Consider the following 26,233-nt stretch of genomic DNA (forward strand, 5'->3'; position numbering starts at 1 on the left):
TGACTTTCTTCGACTTATTTTTCGTCGTCGCTTCAATGAGATAAGCATGTCTTTACATGCGCTGCATGCAGGTTTATTCCTTAACTAAGCAGTCTCGCTAAATCCTAGATTCCCTCCCTCCTCTAATGAACTTCGTAGCGCGTCTGGATTCGTTGTAGTGAAAGAACTGCAGTTTTAGCACTATTTGGAAGTCAAACGTTATTTTAAATTTTCGGACAATTCTTTTAAAACTATTTTTACTTCCATTAAATCTTCTGCATCTACCGAGAAGATGATCGATGACTATCCTCTAACGAAATCGCAATTGGGACTATCCCGGTAACTTTAATTTTTTCAGATACGGATTCGTGAGGTTATTGTTGAACCTAAGTCGCATAGTTGTTGTAAAAATGCTCTTTTCTCTCCCTCGCTCTAACCATAGCTAATTGAGGATTCTATGCAGAATATCAGCATAATGTTTGTCCTTATTTTTTTTATAAGGTCATAGAGCTCAAGCAACGGGTGTAAACAACGTCTTCTCAAAGCACCCTCGAAGGCTCCCTAAGCTGAATGCAGGAATATATTACCCTGACTGAATGGCTCTTTCCGCTCGTTATTAGCAATCCTAACATACCCTTTCAGTCAAACCAGTTGCAACCTGCCATAGCATTTCCAAAAGAGTTGCCATTTCTACAATAACCGGTTAAACACATCGTCAGGTCGTTTTACTTTTTGGAGTGCATTTTTAGAATCGCTGAAAATTATTTTGCATTACTAGCATTTATCCCGCCAAATCCACCTTTAAATATTGAAGCATTTTAGGAAGGTTATATTGAAGAAAAGATCCTGTTCATGGGTCAAGCACGCAACTCCCTGCTCTGATTTTGATCCGTCCATAAATAGTAAACAGGTACAGTAGCGCTAAATACTTCCTTGTCTTATCGTACCCTCCCTTACCTAATGTGTCGATCACAACTATGATTTCATCCACTATTGGGTGAACTACTGTGGCAAAAGTTACGCGAATATCCTTGATACTGATTTTTGTTACCTTGTCTTTTCATGTTACTGACTACAATGGTGACTACTATGGGTAATATGACTGCAATGGTACAGAAGAATTATAAGTACAATAGCTGCCTAATGGTCGCTCGAAACCAGCGTTTTCTTCTCTGGCAGCCTCTTACAGGTGATCCGGGTGTGGGCTTTCTAATTTCTTGCTTGAAAGCAGCTACTTTCACTGGACATTTATAATTAATAACATCTTACCAGGTAACGTTATATTAATATCTTTCACTTTCTTCAAATAAATACGCAGTATTGTGAAACGACGCTCAATGTGAATTAGATGAACGTAATTTACTTTTCTAGGGAATAGATTAAAATACAAATTACAAAGCGTAGAGGTATAAAATATATTATGTTCACTTTAATATTTCTTTACAACTAAAAAAAGAATCGTCTGCATCAGTCATATGCTTTTAAACTCTTATACAATTATGTGAAAAATATTAATTTTAACTAAATAATCGTATAATTCACAAAATACTCCAACCTTGAGGAGCAAAAAGCAACTCAATAAAATATTAAACACAAATCAAAATAACTAGACAAATGTTGCCGGGAACAATCAAAAGTCATTCTCTAAAATAACTAGACAAATGTTGCCCGGAACAACCAAAAGTTTTTCTTTTTTATTTTACTAAGCTTGCCTAAGTAGGACCTCTGTGACTCTGGGTCGATTAATGACTCCCGCTATTCTAAGGCTGGAAACATAGTGGAGCGGCGAGCAAAGCGGCGATGATAGCGAAGAGCGAAGCGGCGAAATCAAACACAAGTTACCATATGGGACCGCGCATAGTGGCGAGCAAAGCGAAGATAGAGTAACTCTATCTATTTCTAGTTTTTGTTTTTGCCGCTTTGCTCTTCGCTATCATCGCCGCTTTGCTCGCCGCTCCACTATGTTTCCAGCCTAACTCTGACTTAATGTTTGCATCAGGATAGGCACCCGTTGTGCTTGATAGTCCACTATCCACTTCCCTCCCTTCCTGTTCTGGGCTCTTATTTCTCTAAGGATTTTTATTTTTCTTCATTATTTCTGGGAACATAAACGAATAGGGCTACTTACCACACAATACATTTTAAAAAAGGCCGTTTATTGGTTTCTACAGTTTTGAAAACAACAACCATCGCCTTAGGCTGGAAACATAGTGGAGCGGCGGGCAAAGCGGCGATGATAGCGAAGAGCAAAGCGGCAAAAACAAAAACTAGAAATAGATAGAGCAACTCTATCTATTTCTAGTTTTTGTTTTTGCCGCTTCGCTCTTCGCTATCATCGCCGCTTTGCTCGCCGCTCCACTAAGTTTCCAGCCTTAAGGCGCTAATAACCTCGCAGTTGATGCGCCGGACAAAAAAAAAAAAAAAAAAAAAAAACAACCATCGCCGTTTAGTACGTCGTTTTGTTATGTGAACTAAGATACTAATGAATTTCTTGAAGAAAAATTCCGTGAGATCCCTTTTTTGCGTTAATTCTATATCGAATTTATGTATCGCGACATTATTACGTTTAATTAGAAATGAGATTTACGTAAATTTCTCGGGAAAATTTATTATTGATTATTTTTATTTCTAAGTAAAAAAATTTATTTATATGCATACTTGTAAATTTCGATTATTTTCAATCTGACTCACCAAATTGTACCATTATTTTCGATAGGAATAACCTTCCTCCAAACAAGCTTTCAGCCGCCAGCAGAGTTAACCGTTACTATTGGCAGTGAAATTTAAATTTAATTAGTACATAGACATGAAAGGTTTATTTTTATATTTAATATAAAGTACTTTCTTTATTTGCATTTTTATAAAATGTCTTTTGAGAAGAAAGTTCGTAGAAACTATCTTAGTTATGTTCTCTTTGACTCCTTGGATGATGAAAATTTGAGGTACTATCTTATGCATTCACTTTGTTTTCTTTAATGTAATTATTATGCAGAATTTATAATCTATTATCTAAACACAAACAATATTTTTACTCAGATAATACCTAATTATTATACCTTATAACCTTAAAATAATTTCTAAGTGCACTTGGCAGTACAAGTTTTAAAAAATATTTAGAGGAAGTAAAAGGCAAAAGTGATAAAATTTATTCTTTGTAATAATTCATTAATTAAGTAAATAAATCGGCCTACGAAAACCATATCTATTACAGGAATGTCGAATATCTGCTTGCTGTAAAAAATGCCAATCCCAACGGATATCTCGAAGATCTGGATCTTTGTCCAATGCATTGTGCCGTTGGAGCAGGCTCTGAGGAGTTTGCGTATCAGGCGACTTATCTTTGTTTGAAACATGGAGGAGACCCAAATATCAAGTAAAATAGTTATAAAAGTTCATTTATTTTTTTATTTTGTTTATTCCAAGTTGGTAACTTCATGATTTTCATAGGAATGCTGAAGGCAATACCCCCATGCACATAGCTGCTTGGTGGGGACGCAGAAAAGTTGCTGGCCTTCTATTAAAATATGGAGGAGATCCTTTGATAAAAGATGTTGATGGTAATAATGCTCTAGATTTGGCTTTGGCCAATAAGCAAGAGCATTTATATTCTAGATTCGTACTGCATAAATGGTTGCCTCAAAAATGTTATGGTAATTTAATATTTGTTGATTAATTTAAAAATTATTTAATTATTAATTAAAAATTATAAAGTTTATGTAATGTTTCTTCGCGTCCAACTAAACTATTGAAATATTTGCTTTTTTCTTTTTTACTTTACTTCTATTTTATTTAATTAATTACATGTCGGTTTTGATTCACAAATAGTGAAAGCTATTGATGATGAGGCCAAAACTTCTTACGCAGTGTGCTTCTCTTCCAATAAACTCCCTTCTACAAGCTTAGCCAATCACTGACCGTTCCGTCATTTTTATGATTATTATTTTAATTTTAAAATTTCTAATTGATTCAGAGTCTGATGAAAAAACAGTTGCCAATGAAGAATGCCCACCGAAAGAAGTATCTTATGAAAAATGGGTGAGAACTCATGTTGTTTTCAACAGAAAATGTCATTTTTACAAAAGCTGGAATATCCTATTTCTTTCCTATTATTATTGTAAATTGATTATGATTATTTTAAATCTAGTGGAAAGATGCTGTTAAAGTTCCAAAAAGCAGCACTTTTTCTTCTGATTTAGAACAGGTTCCCTACTCAGACTTCGACAGCGATCTTAACTTCATAGAGATTTATATACCAAATACCAAGAGTTTATTATCCAATTCGATAGCTAGCGTTCCATCTGTTCAAAGAAGATTTAGCGACACATCTGATCTGATAAGATTCAGGTAATTTTTATTCTTAATTTAGTCAGAACATACAGATAGTGGGAAAAGATTTTAGCCCTTGATCTTGCGAAAATAATCAACCTGAAATTGTAAAAATAATTATAAAATTTTATAATTATAAAAGGTTAAAAATCTTTTACAACCTCTGAAAGAAGAGGTGACCGTATTATTTTCTCTACTCGCAAAAGAAGGTACTTTTGTTTTCTTTATCTATTGCTTACTAGAAGATCAGTTTGAACTTCAGTTTTAAAAAATTTTCTAGGAAAATTGATTTGCAGTGCTTGTGAGCAGGGCTCCTTTATCTAGTCATTTTAATCCAATTTTTGGCCCTAACTCTTTTTACATAATTTTAAATAAGATTTATTGTTGCTAAAACTCTCAAATATGAAGTTATGTGTGAGACAACAAGTGGAATTTTTCAGTTTTCCGCAATTTTTTCAAGGAAAGCTTCTGGTGATTTCTTTAACTATAAATATAGCTTGAGGCAACACGGTAGCCGAGCGGTTAGAGGCGAGACCTGTAAAGCTAATATGTATCGTGGGTACTTGGTTTGATTCCCGGTCTTAGGGCTTGGATTTTATTTAATGGTTAATAAAAGAAATTTACAGGAAAGTGCGTTAGCTAGTCGCCTCCGTCCACGACACCTAATTGGTAGTTGGACGTAAAGCCCGCCTGAAAAAATAGGCAATTACTTTACTTTTACTAAATATATCTTGAAGGCTCTAACTTTTATTTAAGACTAATTTCCAAGTAGATTAATTTTAGAACATTAAGTAAATTCTCCGTAATTAAAAAAATAATTACAAAGTAAATTTTTTTATTTTTTTTTTGTTACTTAGCCGTTTTACTCAGTTTACAATAATTAGCTCGTTGATTAATTGCAATACCTTGCTACCTTGTTCAATAGTTAGTTCATTCCTGTCTAAATTTTGTCCCCCAAAATTTTGTTTTTTGTTTTACATTTACTAAGTACTTTAATGCTACTAAGTAATTAAATTTCTACTTAGGAATTTAATGGAATATTTAGATAGCACGTAGCATATTTGCTTCTCAAGTCGAATTACATTAAGTTTTTATTAATTAAATTTAATAATTTACGCTTGATCCGTAGCATTATTTTTTGCTTCTGGTTTGGTAGGTGATTTAAGACTTATTCCTCTATTAACAAAGTAATAATTTTCAGGAACAAAGATACTTCAAGCTCTTCAACGCTGACTAGGTGCAGTAGCACACTAAGTATACCAAGTGTGAAAAGTGAAGGTAAATAGAACTTTTAGCGCATTTTAATAATTTGCATTATTTACAAATGAAGATAATTTAAAATACACCATGCTTCGGTGTTTAGGAAAACACTATTCAGGATGTTTTAATACTTCCCATTATTAGATTAGAAAGTGAATTTTTTTTAAAAAAAACATGAATATAGTTTTATCTTTTAGCTCTTGATTAATTTTGCAATTTGGTTAACAGGTTCGGTGAAGTCTTGGGCAACCGATTATGTTCGAGGTGAATTAAAGAGGTGGAATATATTCTGTGGTCCGGTAGTGAAGAGTACAAAGAGATTATATATTCGACAACTTAAAAGAATAATAAAGGATCCAAAGATAGCTAATCTTCTTAAACCTAATTCGGATGGTAGAACGCTTTTTAGTTTGAAATCTTCTTACATGCTATACTTCAAGCTAAAAAATTGTAATTCCTTCATTAATATTTCACAGGATTTAATGAAGTATTGTCTAGTACCTTTGGTCCTCGTTTACCCGATCTCCTAGTCAAATGGTTACCACTTCTTGATGAAATGACCCAGTGTAGCGTGGATCAACCAGGTCGTGGTAGCAGAGAGAGGTGTTTCTTTACATACATACTGTTAGATCCTTTGATCACCTGCAATCTACCAGCGCGAATACATAATCTAAATCAATGGGAAGGTTGGGCAACCTTTATTAAAGCAATATTTTATGTAGGCAAAGGCAAAAATTCTAGACCGATGGCACATCTGTACGATGCTATGAAAGCTTCTGGGAGTCAAATTTCGGAAAAGGTTTAAAATGCATTAAAATATCAAAGAGTACTTTGCATGTATATATCAGTGCATGTTTTCTTTAATTTCTAGCTATTATTTACTTTCTTTAAAATATATGTGTATGTTTTTTAGTTTATTTTAAAGATTTATTTAAATTAAGGGACACAATATTTAATCTCACGTCCCAAAAGCCTTTCTTTTGGGTCCTTTAGTTCGAAGTACTCTCCATTATGCTGGTGATTGTGGAAATGTCTTATGAGCAGTGGTATTCTTCTCTCTCATTCTTTAGAGAAACATTTCGATCGACACAAAGATAGTTTCTCTTCTCATGACACCAAGCCTTTACGGTTATCTCTGGATTGGAGATAAGATATAATTTTATTTCGCTTCTATAATTTGCTTCTAATTAGCATAGAAAGCATATTCACTACTAGTGGAACTTTATAAAATGAACTCCGTTGGTTCAAATTGACTATTTTCTTAAATTTTACAATCAGAGTTGGCAATATATAAATATATATAGTTATCTTATTAGTTTCTTAAGATGACATAATTTGACATTGACAGAAGTCCAAGAGTTTATAACCACTGTGGTCATTCACCTTCTGTTTTACCACTTACGTAATTTAGGTATTTTCTTTGGTCAATACTATCTTCTACCAGCAAGTAAAGTTTTATCTAAGGGCGTCATGCTTTATCATATAACATATTAGGCATCAATGAAAATAAGGTATTATTAGGGATGTTCCTAAAGAACACATTTTTTAATTACTTTTTTTTTGTTACTGCTCATGAAATGAAATTCTTATAAAAATTATAATTATTACATACACCCAAAAGTAATATCTTAGATAGTAAAGCAATATTACGTCCTTCGGAAATCTACACATTAGTGTCCCATATCTTCTTGGAAATGGCAGGGTAAGAACAAAATGGAGAGTAGTTTTACACACTTTATGAAGATATTACTTGCAAATATCAAGAGAACAACAAATTATATTGGCGCTAAATGGCTTAGAATGGAATTTTCTTGAACCAGAGGGTTAAGTTTTATAATACAGCGGTCTCTCGTGAAGACACTACGAAAGATATTCACTATAAAATTCACAATAAAATAGTCTGTAATTCAGAGTTACGGTATTTGAAATTAGGATGAAAAATGTGTGGATGCCAAAAATCCTTTTAATAATTTCAGTTAGGTTTTGACTTAGTAAAATCGTTACAAAAAAGTTAGCAGCCTGTTGAGGACTCACTTCACGCAGGTTTTCCACATTTTCTTTATCTTCCCTTAGCAAAGCAACTGACGTCTTTAGAAATTTGTCGGATTTACTTTTCAAATTCACATCATAGGCGCTTTGAATATTTTCTACTGACTTTTTACCACTATGAAGTTTTTAAAACCATCGTTGGCTGGTACACTGATGTAAGCATGTTCCTGTTCGATTCAACACAATGCCGATAGATTCATCTGCAGTGTTATTTCTATTTATGAAACATCATAAGAGTTTTTTTTAAATTTTCTAAAATAGTTCATAATTGCACATATAACATTCTATCGTGCCTACAGCATAATAGAAAATCGCATTATAGTATCATCAGAAGGCGTGATGGGTTTTAGTCATATATTATCCAAATATCTTGGTTAGAAAAGCGGTCATTTTTTTTTTTATAAAGTTCATTATATTCTATAATTATTTATTTTTTTAAATGAGTTTACTCAAATTTCATAGCGTTTTGTAGTTAACGAATTTCTGCAAATACTCGTTGAACATTCAAAGTGAATTTAAAAAAAAAATTCTTCATCCATTACTGAAGGTAATATTGAACGATTATCTTATTGCTTAAGAAGAAGATCATTGCATGTTTCTGAAACCATCCTGCATGAGTTATTGAGTTTCCAAGTTAGGCTGTTCGAAAGACATATTAAAGGCAGATGTTGCTCCTCAGAAGATAAAAACGATTTTTTTTTATCTTTCTATAATCATCTAACTCGAACAGGGGTTCCTACTTTCACAAGATCTATCTTCGATCTCTCTGTAAGGTCGACAGGATACGGAAGTACATTTTTCTCTTATGTCTTCTCGAAGTTGTCAGATATCGTCACTTTCGATTTGAAGATTATTATTATTTTTTTTAATTTAATACTATTGCACGTAATTCTGAAATAAACATTTATTCTGTAATTTAGATTGCTCGCATTAGATATATCTGGACCGTTGGTAAAGGGATTGTCTGTGTACAAGCATTTCACAATCTCACAGAAGCAGAGGCTTTTAATAGAGAAGCAGCTATGATAGACGCGCTTCAAGGATACAAACAACTTACGAATCTCCAAGCAGGAGATTATTCTGGTAATTATATACGTATCATAAAATTTTCCTTTTTTTTGAACGACAGATAAAAGAAATTTATTTTTATTTTATTTTTTTTCAGGAAAAATCAAGTATTGGGGAATGAAGGAGAAAAAGCGACTTGGTGTGTTATTATTACACCGTGCCATGCAGATATATTTGGCAGATCATGAACGACAAATTAAAATTGATGATTTAAAATTTTAATTTTATAATGTTGACTGACAATCTGAAAAGACTGCTACTGATCAAGTTGAAAATTGCACGATATCATTAGGCTGATAGATATACTATTTACATTATGAAGTTGATATACTTTAGAATTTAGATTTAGATTTATTTTATCACTGGAGTAATGAAATAATCTCGAATGAGTAATTTAATTACAAATTAGAAAGCAATAATTGCATTGCTACCTAGAAACTGTGTTTTTTAAACCATAAATTTTAAGAACTGTGATTAAGATAAATTTTATTTTTAAAATACATGTATTAATGAATACAACTTTTAACTTTTTTTAAAAGCAGAAAATTAAAAGAAAGAAGTTGCATATGGCAGACGTAATTTTTTTCATAAATTTCAGTCATCTTTTAAATATTTGATGGGTGTTTTAAATAACTACATCGTTTCAAATCGTCTGGAAGCATGAAATGAGATATTTATTTTATTATTTTTGTAATGCATAATTGCACTTATATTTTCATTTAAAAAAATTATATATATAATATACATATATAATTATATATATATATAATGCAAATTTTTGGCTTAGTCAGAGTTTACTTTGTTTTTTAATTAAAAAGTAAAAATTTATAATTAAGTTCTCAGAAAGAATTTATATTGCACTTAATTTAGATAATGAACAATTGAGGAATCAACAAACTAAGCAAACAACAAATAAATGTAAAGAAAATAACAGCGTTAACATTTATAAGAATGTAATCATTAATTTTATACTTCATTGAGATTTTGGTTCTATTAACACTCAAAGGTATGTGTTCGAACAACCAACATTTAAATGGCTGATTTGCTAAGTACAAGAGGCCAAAAAACAAGAAGAAAAAAAGCAAACTAAGCAATCCAAGAATAATTTTTATCCACTAAGCAAAACGTCCTATTTACCTCTGCATTCTAGTCTGTCAGGTCGTCAGTAACAAATGTAATACGTAACCTTGTTCCTGAGAATTTCCTTAAGCGATTAAAAGAGGATGTATTGACTTTAAAACATTATTTGAACATACTTAAAGAATTGGATGCAAATGTAGAACTTTGCCCAGATAATACAAAAAAAAAGTGCAAGACATTCATGACACACTCCTACAAACTAAACTTAAACTTACCCAATGATAAATGTATTAATCCATACAACCTCGTTCTGCGCTCTAGGTTGTTCTGCTCTTTTTTAAATAAGTTAGTTGCACCTTGCTCGCATGAACATTACGTGCAAAATGGTACTAAAACTCTAGGGAACATACAAACTATGAAGTAATTGCTGGATGTATAAGATGTGGCCATAAAGTAAGTAGTTCTCTCATGCTGCTTAGAAAGAAGAAAAAATAAAGATATATCATTTCTTTAAATTTTTAATGTCATTTCTATGAAATAAATAGTATTTTGAAGTTGAGCTTCTATCCTCCTCTAAGATTTGTGCCCCTTCCCATTTAACATAAAATAGGTTGTGGTAATCGATTTAACTATGTTTAACTTAGTTTTCGATTTTTAGTATCGAGTTATATCATGTTTTTTTAACCAACTATGATAAAAATAACCCTCCGATCACTTCTGAGCTTAACCAGAATTATTTTAAAAAACAGTTATAAGGATTAGTGTATTCAGAGAACTCAACGGTAAAATTATAAGCCAAAACCTATTAGTAGTTATATTGATTATCATAGGTGCTAATAATTTAATTTAATAGTATTTTTTTTATAGAATTTGATAATGGTAAGTACTCTTCTCTCTATATTTCGGATTTTATTTAAAAAAGAATGTAACATTAAAAGAAAACATTTTCAAAAATAAATTTTTTTAAACATTTTGACATAAGTATGTCAAAATAAAATCTTTCAAATTCGAAATATTCAATATAATTGACTATTAGATTAACTGTTGAGTCATTTCTATATGTTGGCCTGCAATGATTCCTTCCCTGGTTTTTTAGTTTAATTTGAGCTTTTATTCAAAGATAAATACTAATAATTAACACCTCATTCTGAATCGTACTCTTATAACTTACATGAAAAATATGGGGGAAAAAATGTCATCAGATTTGTCGCATCGAAGGATCGCTTCCTCTTGTTCTACTAAACACTACATAGTTCACACTACATTTTGTTGCCTGCAAACTGTTAACAAATATTTATTTAACAATTGAACAGTCACCTGAGTTTTTGTTTTCCTTGTACCAAATGCTGTCAGTTTAAAACCGATGAGTTGTAGTAATAGACAATATACCGGATAACAAAAATAAAAATAAATTATTACTGATTCGTAGGGATTTTTTTAAAAAATGATATGTACGAATTTCCTGATTGATGTAATTGTAATTTATGCTACTTTAATTCGCCTTATAACATTTCTCATTTTTTTGTTGTTGACATTTCTAATGTTTCATGTTCCCAGAAAGAAATATATTGCCCAATATATTCAAATTAATTTTTCAATCAAGAATCTTTACAGCAACTTCTCCCTGATAACGATTCTCATTTAAAAAACTAGATCATTTATATTATTTTGTAACTGAGGCTTTAAAAATATCCAACCGATGGTTAGTAAAATTATTCATGGATTACGCTAAATTGGATGTATTTATTTCCATTTTTTTTAATTTTTATTTTAAATAGAAGTTTATAATTAGATTTTGGAGATTCTGGGTTCGAATCCAGTTGCCGGCTCTTAGATTTTCTGCCTTTAACGGGAGAACACTGTCCGGAGGTTGGCAGTGCATTGATAAAAGCTCCGTGAGCCAATGACCTCAGAAGTCTGATGATTATTTTACCTTTGTTTCATCAAGGAAATAGCCTGTTATCTATATGATTTTGATGTGCCAGTTAGAAAGTAATATTCTAACATTGTTAATTCTTTTACTTCATTATAAATTTTGCTGGCTTTCTGAGTGATGTATTTATGCCTGTGTCAATTCCTTGCTATAAGAACTTTGGCAATAAAAAGAAAGTAGATAAATTTAATTTTTTAACATGTTATTTATTATAGAATATTCTATAAAACTGAAAATTGCCCGAACATTATCTTTTTATACAAAGTTAAAAATAAATAGCATGTTGCTTTGATTTGATACTTTTTTTTATCCAACGCCTACAATTGGTAAATTAGCTATTTTGATGCCGCCTTCTAATAAAAGGACCCTATTGCCTTAGTAGCAGCAGTGCTTTGCATTTTTAGGGATTTCAGATCTTTCACCGTTTGAAATTGGTAAATTCTTGTACGTGGGAACACCTATATTTTCTCATTGCCTTCTCTTCGTCTCATGTTCTATGTGATAGGTAATAATAGTACTCTGTCAGATCTATTGCTGATCCAGTGATGACTAATGTGATTATTCATAAGAGGAAGGGAAACCTTAGGTTATCCAAAGCCTTCTTGGTCCATATAGTTGCCCCAAAGGAAACAATAACTGCAGTAGACCAAGTCTAGAATGAAAATCAACTCCTGGGTCTGAGCTAAGATGATCTGCCTGGCTCCGGGTGCTAATCAATTTATTAGACAGCTGCCAACCTCAGCTCATAATACAAGCCAGAAACCATCTTAGCTTGTTAATGTCAATGTTAATGTTAACAAGATTGTTGAATATGATAGATATCAGAGCTTGGCAAAAAAAGATGTGACCTTGCTTAGCACTTGGTGGCATTATTCTTGTAAGTATTTGTGAGAGCTTCTTAGCGAATTGTAGTGTAAAATACTGTCACATCGTTTGTTTCTCATCCAAAACTTCACCAAATTTATTTTCTAGACTCGTATTTTAAAAGAAGGAATCCTTGAACTATTCCATTACTCGGGGAAGTTGGATTCATTCTTCCAGTTATCGCCCAAGCGGTTTTTTTTACTCCAATTTTTTTAAACAGTTATTTGAAAGCAAATATATGTTTTCTAGATAATGTTGGAGACATCCCGACACTTCATCAATTACGAGGGTCGTTTGAAAAGTCCGTGCAAAGTCAAAGAGATAGCACTACTGGCGCGTATCGAGGTTATGTTTAGTTAGTAGCATCTCTTGGAAGAACACACACCAAGTTTCAGCCAGATCGGTCTATTTGTGTTTGGCATTCGTTTGAATCGAGGAAGTCGAGTGATTTTCTCACGCTTGACCAAAAACGAAATCGTGTGAAGTGTTGCAAGGACGGTTTGCAGCTGTTCCAGAAGAATCCGCATGACTTTAAGCGTCGTTTCGTCACTGTGGATGAAACATGGATACATCACTACACTCCTGAGACCAAAAAACAATCTGAACAATATGTTACCAAGGGGGAATCTGCGCCAAAAAAAGCGAAGACCGTTCCTTCGGCCGGAAAGATTATGGCGACTGTCTTTTGGGATTCGCAAGGAATAATCCTCATCGACTATCTGGAAAAGGGTAAAACTATTACAGGTGCATATTATTCATCGTTATTGGACCGTTTGAAAACCGAGCTGCAAGAAAAACGCCCACGATTGGCCCACAAAAAAGTCCTTTTCTATCACGACAACGCACCAGCTCACACATCAGCAGTTGTGGTCGCAAAATTAATGGAAATAGGGTTCCAACTCGTTTCACATCCCCCCTATTCTCCAGACTTGGCTCCCTCGGACTACTATTTGTTCCCCAATATGAAGAAATGGCTGGCGGGAAAAAGATTTTATTCAAACGAGGAGGTGATTGCAGAAACGAATGGCTATTTTTCAGATGGACAAATCCTATTATTCGGAAGGGATCAACAAACTAGAGCAGCGTTGGACGAAGGGTATAAGCCTAAAAGGAGACTATGTTGAAAAATAAAAAAGGTTTACCCCAAAAAATTAAGTAGTTTTTATTTTCAAACTTTTCAAACGACCCTCGTAGTTGAAGCCATGCTTATCACCAATTTTGATTGCTCTTCTTCTCTTACAATTTGATTTGCTTTGACCATATCAAAGAGTCCAGCTGGATCTCCAGGATTTTCTTGGACTTCATCCTGGCACAATGAAGCTCTTTCATTTTAACTAGAAGTCAGTTTTATGCACATTCTAATCAGCAGATTTTCATCTGCCCTCTTCCGCGCAGCCATGGGAACAAAATTTGATATTTAATATTTGTGGTGGAAACTAAAATAAATTCCGAGGAAAGAATAAATCCAATCGTGATAACCTAGTACTTGTCTAAGGGCAAATTATTTTTTTACAATATCAATTAACTTTAATTTGTCGCAAAATTGATTTATAATTATTTATGTCGTTTATATCTTTATTCAGACTAACCATCAGCATATAATCACTTCAAACTTCTGTTTTTATTTTGTAGTCCAGCTCAGTGCGAAGAAGAGCTAAAGAAATTAGTTCACTTCCGACTTACACTGAGGAAGAAGCTGAAGAGCCTTACAATCGACGAATCATACGGCCAAAGCAAGCTGTATCACCCGTACTTTATTCAGTATTTTTGATATGTTTTGGATTGATAATATTCTATACAGCTTCTTATTTCAATGATCGCATGCCTTCTCCAAACCAAAATAAACAGAATGGGTAATGTACAATAATAGGAGAATAATGCATTAAAATTCACAAATTCCAAAGCAGCATTATTTCATCGGGAAAAATTATTTTAGTTTTGTTGCTGAAAGAGCAATCCGTGATCTTGAAGGACTCGTTAATATTGGCCCAAAAGTTACAGGAAGCGACGAAAATGAAGTCCTAGCCATAGAATACATTATGAAGATTGTATCAAATATAAAAGAAACAGCATTTCATAAGTAAGTTAAAAATAAAAATTTAATCACGTGAATTTTTGTTTTAAAATATGTTATTAAATAATAATTAAAATGTGTAGTTACAGATTGAATTAAAAAAGACGAATAAAGCAGGAGAAAGTTTTTTGCTGTAGTCAGTAATTTAATAATACAAATTACAAAAATTAAAGTTATTATTTTTGTTACAGACTAGATGTGGACTTGCAGCTAGTATCTGGGTCTTTCTCTATTGGTGCTATTGGTCTTCATTATAATAATTTGCAGAACATCATTGTGAGACTTGGACCAGCAAACAAAACTAGTCTTCTAATTAATTGTCATTTCGATACGGTCCCTACCAGTCCTGGTTTGTCATAGTTCTAATTGTTTTAATTTAAGTTTAATGAACCTTTCTTATAGTCAAATTGTAGTATTTTTATTTATTTATTTATTTATTATCATCATATTTGAGATTACTTTAGCCCCCCCAAAAAAAATGAAAATAGGATCTTCCAATTTTTAAATAAATCCAAAAGTTAGACTTGTACGCGACAATTTTATTTTTAAAAAAATACTATATCTAAAAATCTGTAAAAATCTATTGAGAAACCATTGAGAAAAAAAATTAAGTGTGCGTAAATGAATATAATTCATCTAAAATAATTTCTAATAATAACACAGATACTTCTATTCTAAAAATTATATATAAAAAAAATGTATATTGTGCTGCCTACACAATATTCATACTAACACTATTTATCTTTCTTAATGTTGATATCCCCTCTCCATTAGCAAATGTCATCATCGCAACGCTCTTTCAGTTATATTTTGGTCCTGTCTCTTTTCGGACTGTGATTCCCATTTCATTGCATTTCCCACTAATCTTTTTCTGGGATTCTTTTCACTTGACTTAATGAAACGATTTTTTTTTAAATTTTCTCTCTTCTTTTTGGACTTCATTGTGTTCGTTTGCTTTTTACTTATTTATCTTCTATTTTTTTTTACTCTTCTACTCAGCATCCTAAAGGAAATTTTACAAACTTTAGGTTCGGTCTTCTCATGTCATTAGCATCTTAATCCAAATCAAGTAAAGTTGGTTTAACAACAGACTTTTTTTTTTCTTTGAACATTCTTAAATCTCACCATTATCAATTATTACCATTTTACTACTATATCTACTACATACTACTGCATCGTGACCAACCTGTTGATATAGTAGCAGTCTCCTTTCCTTCAATTGGCTTAGTAAATTTTGCCTCCCCCTCCGAGTGGGACCTACTGCGAAAATCACGAACCCCGTTTTAATGGCTTCACATGGGGAATATGTGCAAGATTCACAAAATATTAAGAATATCAAAGTTAGTTTTTGGACTACTTCTATTAGTCAAACAATGAGCTTGTAGTGGTTTACTTACACAATAAGCCAATAGTTTCACACGTTACAAAAAAATTAAAATTTGTATGAGAGTACATATCTTAGAGAAATGCATGATTTTTAAAAAATTGGATATTAATGTTGAACTACTTAATAAACTCAGTACAATTTTTAATTTAATTTGTAAAACTTACGGAATAAGAAAAATGTTTGTAATATTTTAGGAGCAAGTGATGATGGACTTAACTGCGCTGTTATGTTAGAAGTCCTGAGGGTTATATCATCTTCAAAGAATTCTCTCGAGTATGGCATAATCTTTTTATTCAACGGCGCTGAAGAAAATCCATTACTAGTAAATATTAAACTTCACACTAACGTAAATATGTCAAATTTTATCTTCTTTTTTTTTTCTCACAGGTCTCGTCGATAATATGCACTATTTTGCGGGCAACTTCAGTTTGATGTGTATGTATACATGTACAGGGTGTCCGGGCTAAGCTGTCCACCCCCTTTTTCTTATTGATGATAGAAAAAAAGTTCAAATCGTAACTTCCTTTATTTTTTGTGTAGTATCTAATGATATTATAAAAAACGAAATTCTGCTGATGATATGCAGGTTAGAGATACACATTTTTTTTTTTAATGGGAACCCCTATTTTTTATTATGAATTCTAAAAGTACTTTTTTTTGTGAGAAAAACAGTTTTTGAAAAATTAAAATTGCTTTTGTAGTTCCCAAGTTATGAATTTTATTTATTATTTTTTTTTTTTACCGCTGTCTGCTGGCATTTTATTTAAGAACAATATATAATGATTATGGATAAAGCAAAAGAGTCTGTCCAAAGAGCAAAAACAAAAATGCAAGATGAATGTTTAGACAAATGCTCTCTTGTAAATCTTCAAGAAGTGTTTCTGACAAAAAATTTAAACGAATTCTTTCCATTAAGATTTTGTTCATATAAGTATGGGCCGATTAATTTATTGTCAATCAATCCACACCATACATTTATGCCTATAACAACTTGATGATGGGACTGATAAGATAGATGGGAATTTTGGTCAGCCCACGAACGAAAATTCCACCTATTAAGTAAAAACACCATTGTCGGTAAATTTTGCCTTGTCGGCCCATAAAATAAAAGATAAAAAAAATCTGGAATATCCTCCGACAATGCACTCATATGAGCCAAAAAAGTGAGTCGGCGCTCTTGTTCCCCTTCACGAAACCCCTGAACAATCTGGTACCTAAATGGCTTCATTTGATAGTGCCGGAGTATTTCCCACAAGACAGTTTTACTAATTCCCAGAGCTGTAGTCGCATTTGGAACTGAAGTGTTAGGATTCTCTTGCACTTAGAGTTATACATCAAGCTCAGTATCGAAATTACGAACATTCCTAACCCTATTTCTTGGCCCTTGGCGAATGACACTACCAAACAAGCGGAACATTGTAGCAATACGAGCAATCGTTTTCCGCCTTAGGTATCTTCGTTAAGGAAATCTCTCCTGGTAAACCCTTGCAGCTGTTTGAGCTTGACGACGGCATTCCACAAAAAATGTCGTACATATCAGTTTTTTTTCTTTTTTAGAATATGGACGGTTCATCTTACCGGAACAAATAGAAGTTTAAGGTAGACTGAAAGTAATTTTATAAACAAGGCATTGTTTACAAGTTGTGGAACTAAAACAGTAAACAAGAGAGCATTTGTGTAAACATTCATTTTGCATTTTTGTTTTTGCTCTTTGGACAGACCCTTTTGCTTTATCCATAATCATTATTTATTGTTTTTTAATAAAATGCCAGAAGACAGCGGTAAACAAAAAATTTTTTTTTTCAAAAATGCATAACTTTGGAACTACAAAAGCAATTTTAATTATTCAAAAACTGTTTTTCTCACACAAAAAAAGAACTTTTAGAATTCATTATAAAGGGGGTTCCCATTTAAAAAAAAAAAAGTTTGTATCTCTAACCTGCATATCATCAGCAGAATTTCGTTTTTTATAATATCATTAGATACTACACAAAAAATAAAGGAAGTTACGATTTGAACTTTTTTTCCATCATCAATAAGAAAAAGCGGGTGGACAACTTAGCCCGGACACCCTGTACAATATATCATGTAAATATCCGAAGTAGATTCTAATTAAGTTAACCTTCAGATATTTACTTAGTTTGAAATAATTGACGTGTTATAAAGTATAGGAGTCTACTTTTGAGATGTATTTGACAAGTTTAGTTGCTTGACGCTTACCGAGAATATCGCCTCTTGTGCTTCGTTTAGGTTGGACTTGAGATCGCTCAGAAATGTTGGGTGGCCTGATAAGAAATTAATTTCACAGGATATTTGTGTCAATTCTTGGGTTGGAAAATTAGTCCCCCCCAATCACTGCATTTTGATCCTTGATATTAAGTGAAATGAATCACAAGAATGTGTGTTTTCTTGGATTAAATTTTGCACTAATTTTTAGTGGTGTGTCATCTTTCTAATAGTAAATCTGAGAATCTTTGAATATGAGAATTTAAGATTGTTATTGAATGTTTCGCAGTAAATACTTTAGTTCTTTAACTATTTCTATTTTTTCTAGAAAATTTTTACATAGGCAGTTTTTTTTTAATTATTAAAAGATACTTACATTTAGCTTCATGAACCCATTTTGTTTAGTCTACCTGATTGATATTTTGCGGTCGTTGTTTATATCTAGGTTCTACTCACAAGGATTCTTCGCCATTACCATTATTGTGGTAATCATACTCAAATACTGTGGAATCACAATTTGGTGATCGTCCTTCTTTTAATTTATCAGTTAACATTATGAGAAAATATCCTGGTACACAGTTAGAACCTTGAAAGTAACTTTTAGTTAATCCTAACAAATTTCTAGAGCCCCAATACGAGGTGTGGCTAGCAAATAGCGAGACTGATGCTGCTACAGAAGACCTATGCATGCGCCAAATCCTAACGACCGACAGCTGTACAGCGTAAAGCCTTCTCTTTCGATTGCAGCGCCTCCTGTGTTTGTAGAGAAATCAGTCTGACCGGAATCGTCGTTTGTGTAAAAGGTGTTAGTTTCGTTTTGCCGAAAACATAATACTACACATGTAGTAGAGCAACGAATTGTCGTGAAATTTCACATGAAACTTGGTGAAACCGCTACTGAAACTTATCTTTTATTAAAAGAAGTTTATGGCGATGAATGAATTATGGAAACGTGCGGGAGTTTTTGAGAGATTTTTTGAGATGGCCGAGAATACGTTGAAGATGATGACCGCCCGGCTTGCCCTTCCACGTTGTAGGGATAGGGGAGAGGTGGATTTTGAAGGTGATAATAACTAAATATGTATAAATTTAAAATAAAATGTTTTACAGCATCAGTCTCGTTATTTAATAGCCACACTTCGTTTTTTTTCGATTGGATTATGATTGCCAACCTCTATACAACGAAGACCTAAGCTATATTCAGTGCTGTACGAAGGATCATTTCTCTACGCTTTAAAAGTCTTGTAATAAAATATTTAATAGAAAATTTCACAACCTCACTACCTTATTAGAGTTGTACTTTTTAAGAGAAGAGATGTCTTGATTATATTCTTCCCGTTGAGTTACCTCAGGAATTAAAATGAATTTTTACTTCAATCTAAAATAATGCCTTTAATAATGTAACTCTTAATGTACTTAATTAATAAACCAAAATAAAAGCTTTGATATTGCCCTTGCTCACTCATTCATTCTTTTAATTAATTTAATGTGTATTAATTACTAGGCATCTCACGGATTTATTACCCAACACAAGTGGGCGAAAGAAATAAAAGCATTCATCAATCTAGAAAGTTGTGGAGCTGGCGGACGAGAAATTTTATTCCAAACCGGGCCAAACTGTACATGGGTTGTTGATGTAATACAAATTTTATTATTTTTGAAGCATCGTTGAATTTCAATTATTGTTGCTCACCTAATGGAATTTAAGGCTTACGCTGAAGCAGTTAAACATCCTTCTGGTAATGTTATTGGAGAAGAATTATTTCAAAGTGGAATTATACCTTCAGATACTGATTTTAGGATTTTCAGAGATTTTGGCCATATTCCAGGTTTTGTATACAAATCCTTATTAAAATTTATATTATGGTTGCAAATAAATTTTAAAATTACTTCTTTTTTTTTTGTTGGTTGTTTCAGGGCTTGATTTCGCTCATTGCAGAGATGGTTATGTATACCATACGGCAAAAGATGATTTAGTAAGCATTGTTGATTTGCCTGGTGTTATACAACACACTGGCGACAATGTTTTGTCTATGGTTTTGACTTTTACTGGAAACAAAAGTAAACTGTCTACATTACATTTTGTTCCCAATCAAAATTCAGTCTACTTTGATATATTGGGAATAATATTTTTCTCATATTCTACGAGTACGGCAGTTTTAATTAACAGTGTTGCGATATTCTTGTCAGCCATATGCTTCCTACTGGTTTGGTTTCCAACCCGGAAAAGTGAGTATAGTTTTGCTCAAAACACTTTGCTCTCTCAGATGGAAGACATTCGTGTACCATCTGTTTTAATTTTAGGTGAAATAACATATAAATTTTAAGAAATATTCTCTTCTTTTTTTAGTGAAGGACTTCGTTGATTTAGCGATACGAACATTGTCATTATTGATTACAGTTGCTTTATCTATGTTTTACAACTTGCTTTTGGCTGTAATCTTGGACACGTACACCGCTTCTCTGTCATGGTTTACGAATTCTTTTGTTTTAGTTCCTATATATGTGTTACCCACAGTGTTGTTAATGTCTTTATCTTCATCTTTAACAGACCTATTTCTCCTCAAAAAGGTTAGTTATATAGTTTACTGTTAGAAATGAAAACCTTTTATTTTATTATCAATATTTTGGAAAGTTAATTCTCTCTCACTCTGTTAATAAGTAAATAGTAAATAAGATATTTATTTATTTATTTATTTTTTTCTACTTAGAAAATCCAGTTTACCTCAGAAAATACGTTGTTGCAATTCCTACCTACACAAACATTCTGGGCAATCATTTTATTGGTGCTTACCTTCTTTAAGATAAGGTCTGCATTTCTCTTACTACCGTTTGTTCTTCTACCATCAGTTGTCTTCATCTTACTATCCCTGTTTTACAACAAAAGAAACCGTAAATATAAACCACATATTTTTAATAATATTTTTACTTTCGTTAATAGAGTATAGTTACAAACGAAGATTTTTTTAGAGAAGATATTTTACAATTTTTTTTTTTTTTCAGTTGCAGCACAATTAATAGGGCCCTCAATGTTGATCTCACTTCAGCATATTTTTTTTAGTGGTCCCCTTAAGAATTGTTGCCATTCCTAATAAAGAAGAACTTGTTAATCAAATTGGTCGGTACTAAGCGAAGCTTACCACGAGATCCTGAATGGAAACTATAATACCTTCAGCTTTTTTCCATTAATATTTTCATTCCACTTACTACTTACAAAATATTGTCGTGATCATTCAATTTTCGAAATTGAACTTTACTGGAAAGAGAGGAAATAATGGGTCTCAGGACCTCCTGACTGATACATTTATATCGCATGATTGGTGTTTTATCTGTGAACAGAATTTATCATAAATTAAATGCGCCAAAAGTTCATACTTTGTACCAGTTTCAAAAGTTTTTGTAAATTTATCATTTGTAAATCTGACAGGAAAAAATTTAATTTATTTTTTGAAATTTTGAAAAAAATCGGTCCTAATTTCCGTAAAAGGCAGAAATTCTCCGCATAACTATAACTGTACATTTTTAGTGAGAGAAGAGGTATTAGAATCAGAATATTAGATGGGACGGGACCTTCGCCCCACGGCACCGCAGCCACAAAAGACTTACTGTGCCAGCCCCTTCTTAGTTCTAGTAAGCGAACCCTCCCTTCCAAAAGAGGTTGAGGACTTTCCCTACTAGTTCTTTTTGCGCTACTATCTCCTTCGGCCTCAGCGTTCCAAAGGTTTCATAGCGCAAACGCTCGATTGCAACGCAATCGAACAACAGGTGAGAGTCCGTTTCCTCCTCCTCTTCCTGACATAACCTGCACAACGGTTCCGAGCTAATAAGCCCCACCCTGCGCAGATGCTTCCTGAACCTATCGTGCCTCTTGTGTAGAGGTATTAACAGCTACGTATAAATAAAAATTGAAAATGAAAAAATGGGTGAATTAGATTCATGGCAACAACTAATGTAAATGTTCCAATTTTTAAAACAGTTTCATCTAAAAATGTGAGACACCAAAAACCAAATATATATATATAGTAGCATGATCAAAATATTTCCTTCATAAGAGCCTGAGATCTTTATAATTATATAAGAAAGAGGTAAAAACATAGCAGTTATATTGCGCAGTGGAGAAAGGTTGATTATTTGGTAGAAACCTACCTTTTTTAACGTTGGCAGTTTTTTTCCTCTAGGGCTCGAAAATGTATTATTTATTTATATTTAAGGCACTTGTAAAACAATTTTTTATTTACGAAATAATAATGAATTTCGCAATTTTTAGCATTGACAATCCGAGTGATCTACTTCATTTCATCTCTTTTCTCTAGTCTGTGTGTAACATACTACGGTATACAAGGTTTAAAACTTTTCTTACCAATTACGGGCAGAGCTGGTACTACGATAAACCCTGATCTACCGATTGCTGGATTTGTAACATTAATTACTTTTTGCTCCTGTTCATATGCAGTACGTTTTTATTTCATATGCATTGTAATTTTATAAAATAATTATTGCAATTTTATTACAACATAATTTTAGATGATATATGTATTTATTTTTTTTGTACAGTGTTCTTTTATAGCTAAAGTGAATAAAATTGAGAGGTGGGCTAAATATTTATTGATACTTCATGTAGGATCCATATTTGTTCTCGTTTTTAGTAAAATTAGCTTCCCGTTTTCTCCATATACTCCTCAAAGGATTTTAATTACAGTAAGTGTTTAAGGAAATAAATCTGCCTTAAGAAATAATATGTATCAATATATCTAAATATATAGGTCATTTTACAACAATAGTTTATTTGATCAATGTAACTATTTTAATGCTAAATTTATAGGATTTGACTCGTAACAGCACAATCCCAAACGAATCCTTATTGTTTATCGATTTCTGGGAAAGACGTGGTGCTTCAGTTCTTCCTAAAATTGCATCTTTACCAAAAGTGAAAGCATTTTGTACAAATGAAGTACCACACTGTGGACTTCCTTGGGCATCTGCCAAAATATTTATGAAAAGGTATGATTTTTTATATATTTTTTTAAATATTAATTTTTAAAATAATAATAATTTTTTATATATAAATATGTTAGAATGCAAATTATAATGATTAAAAAAAAAGTATCCCACAATTCGCTTCCTTTAAAAAGTACAAACTTTAATAAGGTTCACTCATTTTTACTGTTCATTATATTTTTATCATTAGTTAATAAATCGTTGTAGTGCGATGCGTGTATTAATATTTCAACTTATTTAATACGATTAAATTTAGGACCCCTCTTCCTTTTCTAAACAGTGCTGAAGTAGACAGGTGGTTACCAAGTACTCCACATGGCCTAAATAATTTGACAAGCCTTCAAGTTACATCAGACAATGTTTCATTGGATAATGTGAGAACCATTTCTTTAAAAATGTTTGGTAAGTTTATTGACATTATTGAAAAAGAAAGGTTTTTAATTATTGCATATTAATAAATCGTATTGTATTCTCTTTTATTGTTTCAGGACCAGATCATATGACTTTAATTATTCATACAAAATATTCTATGATATCATGGAGTATTGATGATCTGCCACCTACACCGGTACAAACTACTTCTACTGGCACTTCCTATGCGATACGTCATGTTCATGGTCTTAAAACACCCTCGTGGGATGTTATCCTTAAATTTCAAGTAAATATAAAAATTCATTGTTTGTGAGTTTACTTTAGAAAAGTGCGACCATCAGTGAAATTTAATGGTAGCTTCTAAATCCAAATAATTTCTTACTACAGCTTAAGTCGGCATTTTTAGTCACTTCAAGCTATGTTTCCTTGTTAAATTTTATATATGTATATTAAATTGGGTTTCCCAACTTGGATAAATATGGGATATTTCTGAGAAGTGAATACGGGTTATTTTAGAAGCCCATTTGAACAGAACTGTACTTTTTCAAAAGCCTCTAGGCGCCCTTGGAAGTATTCTTTTTTAGGTAAAATGTGTTTTTCTATTTCGCCATCGATCTCACAAATTCGATCAATATACGAGTAGTAGTTGTTAACTCATTAATAACTAATTGGGTTAACTTTCCGGGCCATATTCAAGCTCATTCTTTTACACATTACATTCTTTCAAATACTTTTAATTCTGAATTTTATCGAAATTGAGATTTACGTCGTTTTTACCATTTTTAGCCACTTTTAATGTTTTTTTGTGCTCCTTCAAGGTATTTTTTATCAACATACTTTAGTTGAGATAAATTATTTTCAATGAATTCTCAAAAAGATGAAAACTTAATTCTGTAAAGTGGTATTTAGGTTTTGGAATTTTCTATTTTAGTCGGAATTTAATTTGACATTGTCCTCCCAACTTATAATGTAAAATACACAGAACAGTACATCTTACTTAAAAAGTTACTTTAGGGAAAGGAAGAATAGGAATCACTCTCTCCCAGAAGAGTATATAATTGAAATTTCCTGGATAAGTAAAAATTTTAGGCCACAATAGTTTTACATGATTTTTAAAAAAAGTTGTGTGCTGTCGGTAGTTTCTCAAAAAATTAAAAAAAAAAAAGTCCACTCCGTACAATGGCTATTGTTGAAGGTTTTGGATCACTTCGATGTCAGGTCTCCCAGATGGATTAAATCGAAATATGTATTAAGTTTCAAATTTCAGGATCATTCGTCTTCTGCATATAGCCAAAATATAATAATATATAATAAAATAAACAGTATAATATTAAAACATCACATTCCCCCCTAGGCAAATTTTTAGAAAACACTTTTCAATTAAGCAGATTTTGCGATTAAGAAGTTGCGAGACTGGATACGAAAAAGTTTAAATGTCATTGAAACACATATAAATGGTGCCATTCAGATTGTAATAGGTAAACAGTATTATTATTTTTAGTATTAATTTTTATTTTATTATTTTCAGTTGAATGATGATACTGATAAGAGTAAAAAGGATTATATCCATATTGACTGTATAGGACATCACATGCATGGAGCTATGTCAAAAAATCTTAAAAGCTTTATTGCTACATTACCCTCATGGGTTCATGTTACGCCTTCATTAGCTACTCTAAAAGCCTATAAATTTTAATCAAAAGTTGAATTTAGTTTTTATTGCTTTGCGAAGCTCACGCCTAAGTTGCATTTGAATGTTAAAAGTTTATATTTCTTGTAAGCTGCACTTGCTGATAACTGATTAATTTTCTATAGTTTGCGATACTTGTTTGGATATTTCTTCTCTTCTTTTAGCACATTGCCACTTACAAACAGTATTTTTTATATGTTAATTTAATGATTAGAGTTAAGAAAATAACAATTATACAACTAAAAGAGGAAAAATTCTAAGATATTGGGGAAGGGACTAAGCTAGCTCAATGGTTAAGTGTTATCGATTCCTGGAGATTACGGGTTTCGTGTCCAACAATCAGCCTTTACCATTTTATCTTCACTATTCTAATCTTTAGTTTACTGTCCGACGATATGCAGTATTGTCTTCAACAAGGACCATCCAAAGGCCGCAATATACTGAAAAAAAGCTCCAGGAACCAATGACCTTATGAGTCGACGCGTCCTACTTCAATTATATAATACATAAAAAAGTATATTTCAGTTTGTATAAGTGTAATTAAGTATTAATTGTGAAGTTTAAAGCTGTGATTCCTGGACTTGTAACTTTACTATTTATTGTTCTACTAAAATTTATAAATCTTGTAAATTTTTATATGTGATTAAAACTGTTTATGGTAGAAGTACTAAATTTAGTTAAAAACATGAACTCTCGATGTTGAAAGTTGCTCAATAAAATGGAAAACAACTGTATGGGAAAAAGAATGAGAGATTTCAAGGCTGTAATTATATTTGAATGTTAAATATTATTAACAATTTGGTATTTCTTTTCTAAAAATAAACGTTCTAATCTACTCTTTTCTTCGTTTTCAATGTTAGGATGTATTTAAAAATCTGAAACTGATTACTTTTATTATTTCTAACTCATCAAATTTTTGAAAACGAA

At 32.1% G+C, this 26,233-nt stretch overlaps 2 protein-coding genes across 4 annotated transcripts; both read left to right on the forward strand.

The window, feature by feature from the left end:
* The first annotated feature begins 2,689 nt into the window (after window positions 1-2,689).
* On the forward strand, window positions 2,690-9,201 carry LOC141452811 (uncharacterized). Its single transcript, XM_074125252.1, has 10 exons — window positions 2,690-2,921; window positions 3,191-3,352; window positions 3,427-3,629; window positions 3,950-4,014; window positions 4,124-4,323; window positions 5,507-5,583; window positions 5,794-5,958; window positions 6,042-6,364; window positions 8,535-8,697; window positions 8,780-9,201. Exons 1-10 carry the CDS (start codon window positions 2,845-2,847, stop codon window positions 8,902-8,904), a joined length of 1,560 nt encoding a protein of 519 aa, XP_073981353.1. The 5' UTR covers window positions 2,690-2,844; the 3' UTR covers window positions 8,905-9,201.
* A 1,249-nt stretch (window positions 9,202-10,450) lies between these two features.
* LOC141452810 (endoplasmic reticulum metallopeptidase 1-like) lies at window positions 10,451-25,571 on the forward strand. 3 transcript variants are annotated; one of them, XM_074125248.1, is made up of 16 exons: window positions 10,451-10,641; window positions 14,192-14,412; window positions 14,496-14,639; window positions 14,825-14,982; window positions 16,215-16,342; window positions 19,751-19,882; window positions 19,955-20,075; window positions 20,164-20,475; window positions 20,597-20,817; window positions 20,958-21,138; window positions 22,514-22,698; window positions 22,801-22,944; window positions 23,069-23,247; window positions 23,501-23,646; window positions 23,733-23,902; window positions 25,145-25,571. In XM_074125248.1, the coding sequence occupies exons 1-16, from the start codon at window positions 10,639-10,641 to the stop codon at window positions 25,310-25,312; spliced, it is 2,613 nt and encodes an 870-aa protein (XP_073981349.1). In that variant the 5' UTR covers window positions 10,451-10,638; the 3' UTR covers window positions 25,313-25,571. The 3 variants fall into 3 exon arrangements, with proteins under 3 accessions (XP_073981349.1, XP_073981350.1, XP_073981351.1); XM_074125249.1 differs by having other exon boundaries at window positions 23,525-23,646; XM_074125250.1 differs by lacking the exons at window positions 20,597-20,817; window positions 20,958-21,138.
* The last annotated feature ends 662 nt before the right edge of the window (window positions 25,572-26,233 follow it).

Source organism: Rhodnius prolixus, unplaced genomic scaffold, assembly GCF_049639745.1.
Source record: "Rhodnius prolixus isolate KJV_2025 unplaced genomic scaffold, Rpr scaffold_3, whole genome shotgun sequence".
Classification (NCBI taxonomy): domain Eukaryota; kingdom Metazoa; phylum Arthropoda; class Insecta; order Hemiptera; family Reduviidae; genus Rhodnius; species Rhodnius prolixus.